Source organism: Bufo bufo, chromosome 3, assembly GCF_905171765.1.
Source record: "Bufo bufo chromosome 3, aBufBuf1.1, whole genome shotgun sequence".
NCBI lineage: Eukaryota > Metazoa > Chordata > Amphibia > Anura > Bufonidae > Bufo > Bufo bufo.
The window spans coordinates 688,263,465-688,269,253 of record NC_053391.1 but is presented as its reverse complement, the minus strand read 5'-3'; the positions used below and the strand labels follow the sequence as shown (position 1 = coordinate 688,269,253).

The following is a 5,789-nucleotide window of genomic DNA, read 5'->3' as shown; positions in this document are numbered from 1 at the left end:
GGGGTGCCCTTGGTGTTGTGGGTCTGGTGCATGAGCAAGGCAGTAAACATAGGGGCAGTGGCCAGTGAATGGTGCTGGACAGTAACCAGACCATTTGTAGAAAATAAACAAGTCTCTAAAGTACAGAATGGGGGATGACATGTCCAATGGGGGATGTAGTACATCTAACGGTATCAAACACAGTTCTAGAAAATTCACCATTCAAATCTTCCCATTTTAGCTATGTATGGATATAGGCAGGATGGGGGTTGTAGTAATCTTTTCCTCTATCACCAAAAATTCTGCAGATTCCAAGGCTGGCAATGAGGTTCTTGTAAACATGAGTGTAATTCCGAGCTGAGCGGTACAGGATTAAGATAAGGCTGACTAGACAGTGTACAGTTGTGAAGGGTGTCTTAGCAATGTCCCTCTCACTGAGACATGTGTACATACATTACTTATCCTGTACTGATCCTGAGTTACATCCAGTATTATACTCCAGAGCTGAACTCCCTATTCTGCTCTTGCAGTCACTGTGTACATACATTACATTACCTATACTGTACTGATCCTGAGTTACATCCTGCATTATACTCCAGAGCTGCACTCACTATTCTACTGTGGCACTCACTGTGTACATACATTACTTATCCTGTACTGATCCTGAGATACATCCTGTATTATATTCCAGAGCTAAACTCACTATTCTGCTGTTGCAGTCACTGTGTACAAACATTACTTATCCTGTACTGGTCCTGAGATACATCCTGTATTATACTCCAGAGCTGAACTCACTATTCTGCTGTTACAGTCACTGTGTACATACATTACATTACTTATCCTGTACTGATCCTGAATTACATCCTGTATTATACTCCAGAGCTGCACTCACTATTGTGCTGTTGCACTCACTGTGTACATACATTACTCATCCTGTACTGATCCTGAGTTATATTCTGTATTATACTCCAGAGCTGAACTTACTATTCTGCTGTTGCAGTCACTGTGTACATACATTACATTACTTATCCTGTACTGATCCCGAGATACATCCTGTATTATACTCCAGAGCTGAACTCACTTTTCTGCTGGTGCTGTCACTGTGTACATACATTGCATTACTTATCCTATACTGATCCTAAGTTACATCCTGTATTATACTCCAGAGCTGCACTCACTATTCTGCTGGTGCAGTCACTGTGTACATACATTACTTATCCTGTACTGATCCTGAGTTACATCCTGTATTATACTCCAGAGCTGCACTCACTATTCTGCTGGTGCAGTCACTGTGTACATACATTACTTATCCTGTACTGATCCTGAGTTACATCCTGTATTATACTCCGGAGCTGCACTCGCTATTCTGCTGGTGGAGTCACTGTGTACATACATTACCTATCCTGTACTGATCCTGAGTTACATCCTGTATTTTACTCCGGAGCTGCACTCACTATTCTACTAGTGGAGTAACTATGTACAGTCGTGGCCAAAAGTTATGAAAATGACACAAATATTAGTTTTCACAAAGTTTGCTGCTAAACTGCTTTTAGATCTTTGTTTCAGTTGTTTCTGTGATGTAGTGAAATATAATTACACGCACTTCATACGTTTCAAAGGCTTTTATCGACAATTACATGACATTTATGCAAAGAGTCAGTATTTGCAGTGTTGGCCCTTCTTTTTCAGGACCTCTGCAATCCGACTGGGCATGCTCTCAATCAACTTCTGGGTCAATTCCTGACTGATAGCAACCCATTTTTTCATAATCACTTCTTGGAGTTTGTCAGAATTAGTGGGTTTTTGTTTGTCCACCCGCCTCTTGAGGATTGACCACAAGTTCTCAATGGGATTAAGATCTGGGGGTTTCCAGGCCATGGACCCAAAATGTCAACGTTTTGGTCCCCGAGCCACTTAGTTATCACTTTTGCCTTATGGCATGGTGCTCCATCATGCTGGAAAATGCATTGTTCTTCACCAAACTGTTGTTGGATTGTTGGAAGAAGTTGCTGTTGGAGGGTGTTTTGGTACCATTCTTTATTCATGGCTGTGTTTTTGGGCAAAATTGTGAGTGAGCCCACTCCCTTGGATGAGAAGCAACCCCACACATGAATGGTCTCAGGATGCTTTACTGTTGGCATGACACAGGACTGATGGTAGCGCTCACCTTTTCTTCTCGGACAAGTCTTTTTCCAGATGCCCCAAACATCGGAAAGAGGCTTCATCGGAGAATATGACTTTGCCCCAGTCCTCAGCAGTCCATTCACCATACTTTCTGCAGAAGATCAATCTGTCCCGGATGTTTTTTTTGGAGAGAAGTGGCTTCTTTGCTGCCCTTCTTGACACCAGGTAATCTTCCAAAAGTCTTGGCCTCACTGTGCGTGCAGATGCGCTCACACCTGCCTGCTGCCATTCCTGAGCAAGCTCTGCACTGGTGGCACTCCGATCCTGCAGCTGAATCCTCTTTAGGAGACGATCCTGGCGCTTGCTGGACTTTCTTGGACACCCTGAAGCCTTCTTAACAAGAATTGAACCTCTTTCCTTGAAGTTCTTGATGATCCTATAAATTGTTGATTGAGGTGCAATCTTAGTAGCCACAATATCCTTGCCTGTGAAGCCATTTTTATGCAACGCAATGATGGCTGCACGCGTTTCTTTGCAGGTCACCATGGTTAACAATGGAAGAACAATGATTTCAAGCATCCCCCTCCTTTTAACATGTCAAGTCTGCCATTTTAACCCAATCAGCCTGACATAATGATCTCCAGCCTTGTGCTCGTCAACATTCTCACCTGAGTTAACAAGCCGATTACTGAAATGATCTCAGCAGGTCCTTTAATGACAGCAATGAAATGCAGTGGAATGTTTTTTTTGGGGATTAAGTTAATTTTCATGGCAAAGAAGGACTATGCAATTCATCGGATCACTCTTCATAACATTCTGGAGTATATGCAAATTGCTATTATAAAAACTTAAGCAGCAACTTTTCCAATTTCCAATATTTATGTAATTCTCAAAACTTTTGGCTACGACTGTACATACAGTGCATTACTTTTCCTGTATCGAGTTGCAGTTTGTATTCTAAACCTGAATTGCATTTACTATTCTACAAACTTTTACTTCTCTTCTACGCTTCCTCTCCACTTTGATTGGCAAGGCCAGGTTTAATGAAGTTTTCATTGCCCGGGCCTGCCAATCAAGGTGCAGAGAGTGTGGCAGTTGCAGAGAGAACAGAGCCCATAGGTGTAACGGCAAAGCCCCTATTGCTCCTACAGGCTTATTTGCATATATTAAAACATTACTTTTCTCAACAATGCAGCCACACATGAATATTTGACCAACACAGATGCCTTCAGCTGCAAAGCGCACATGTAACAGGTCAGCCAGTGTCATAGGTACAAATCTGCTGAAAATGCCCGTACACCTTTGAGCCATGCAGAACCAAGGCTGTGAAGGAACTTTGAGAAAACTCTCCAGAGACTAATTTAGTGCCTCGAAACTAAGATACTGAAATAGCTTTCTATTTCTCTGGTGTTATAATTATAAATGGCACTCGCTGATTCCTTGAATCCAGGATTATAGGACTCTACTGGGAGCTTCACCCTGCTACAACTATAAATATGTGCACCCTGCAGAAACCTCAGAGAAGAGCAGTCGAACCCCACCCCCCGTGTTTCTACATTGTAATGCTGACTATAGTGCTGTGAGTATACATTAACTTGCATGTAGATATGTAGATACTGAATATATAGATGATAGAAGTTTGTGACCACTTCCAAGTTTGTGTTTCTTTTGCCATATCCAAGACAAATGGCACTGGAGAGTCATAAGTTGGAGACCGTTATTGTAGACAAAGGTATGGCCAGAGTTAATAGTATGAAATTGAACCCCATCAATGGCTGGAATGAAGGGGCAAGTTTAATACAGTCTCCTCAACGTCTATGTCCATCTCCAAGCTTAAAGCCAGACAGTATAGCTCCAAAGACCCCTTTTGTTATAGGAGATTATGGACTTCACCACTACGGTGACATGTCGAAAAAAGATCCAGTATGCCTGGGTCTACGCCAAATTTTATATTAGGTGATATAGATGTCATAGGGAGGGGTCTGTTACTCAGAAACCCCTCTATAAGCTTTTCTGTTCCATTCTGGTGGACTTGAGTCATCCACCTATTCCTTCTTTATGGTTAGATGTTAATCTGATACAGTAGGTAAATATTAATTCTAGAAGTACTGTAAGTGCAGCACAAGAGAAGTCTAAGTGACTAATAATGCAGACATCTATGTATTCTAGACATCTGACAAGCTCATCACTATTATGCTCTAGTTTGAGATCTCCTAGAAGAATTGCTGCCATCCAGATTTCAATGGAGAATTTCACATCTGCTCTAGGAAGTGCTACCTTGATCTTCACTTATGAGGTTGATGATGTTACCCGAGCTGTTTTTCTGGTTATATCCTTTTTGTGTTTCACCTTCTTCTTCTACTTCATCGCCATTATGCTGAAGGTCTTCTTCACCACTCCTCACATGCAGGAGGACCCTCGATATGTCTTCTTTGTCCACATGCTCATCAACGACACATTGTATATCGTCTTCACAAATTTCCTTGTAGTGTCTTACATGCATTCTGTATACTTCCCCATAATACTCTGTTTCATCATTAACACTTTGACTGGCTGCATGTTTCTAGTGACCCCATACAACCTGGCCCTCATGTCTCTAGAACGTTACATAGCCATATGTTTCCCACTGAGACGCTTGCAGTTTTGTACACCAAAGAGAGCTAAATATGCTATTCTTGTGGTCTGGGTTATAGGTTTGTCTCTATGTCTTGTAAGCTTCATTATATCGTTGAGCTTAGCAGACAGAACCTTATATTCTCTTTATGTGTTGTGTGATGATAGTCCAATGTTGAGTATAAGCCCCATATTAGGCCAGCTTGGCAACTTTATCAATATATTCAGCTTCTCTGGGGTCGCTTTGATCATTGTATTTTCCTATATTAATGTCATGCTGGTTGCCAGGAAGATCGGATCCGGTAGTTCTTCAGCCCTTAAAGCTGGTAAAACTATGATGCTCCATGCCTTCCAACTCTTATTATGTATGGTCGCCTTCATGTCCAACCTATCTGATGTCTATGTGAACAATTACTTGTATCTCTTAATTGTTACAAACTACATGTTGTTCACGTGTGTGCCCAGATTCCTCAGTCCACTGATCTATGGGGTCAGAGATGAAGCTTTTCGAAAACATATACGAAAAAATTGCTCAATAACATGTCACAATTGTCCACAATCAGGTTTGGAAAAATTATAATTATTCCAATAAAGGACTGCACAAATGAATACACTTCTCAACATCTGTACTTCTCATATAAATGGATATTGTTTTTGGTGGACAAGTCACTAGGAGTCACATTGATAGCAGGGTCCTAATATCAAGAAATCTCCATTGATAAAGGTAACAGGTGCTCATACTGGAGAGCTCAATGACTTTCAGTTTTACAAACAGATGCCACCTTTGATGCCGCCAAATTTTTTCCCTATTTGAGGGGCTCAGATCATGTATGTGCTATAATGACAAGCAGAAACAGCAGCTCAGCCGTGAAGCATTGGTCTACATGTTCATACGAGATGAGTGCTGATCTCTGGAGAACAAAAAGTGAATGTCCTTGGTGGCAACTACTTACCTACTGCCAAAATCCAAACTAACATAGCAAGAAGGTGCCAAAAGTCCTTCATCTATCTCCACCTTCTGTATAATCCTGCAGTCTTCATCCGGAGGAAGATAAAAAAAAATAAAAAAGCCA

At 41.4% G+C, this 5,789-nt stretch overlaps 1 protein-coding gene across 1 annotated transcript; it reads left to right on the top strand.

Annotated features, from left to right (window-relative positions):
- The first annotated feature begins 4,345 nt into the window (after nucleotides 1-4,345).
- Nucleotides 4,346-5,296, top strand: LOC120994056 (odorant receptor 131-2-like). Its single transcript, XM_040422515.1, has one exon. It carries the CDS (start codon nucleotides 4,346-4,348, stop codon nucleotides 5,294-5,296), a length of 951 nt encoding a protein of 316 aa, XP_040278449.1.
- The last annotated feature ends 493 nt before the right edge of the window (nucleotides 5,297-5,789 follow it).

Excerpts from the sequence above, each read along its gene's own strand:
- LOC120994056 (XM_040422515.1), top strand. The coding sequence starts at position 4,346 with ATGGAGAATTTCACATCTGCTCTAGGAAGTGCTACCTTGATCTTCACT.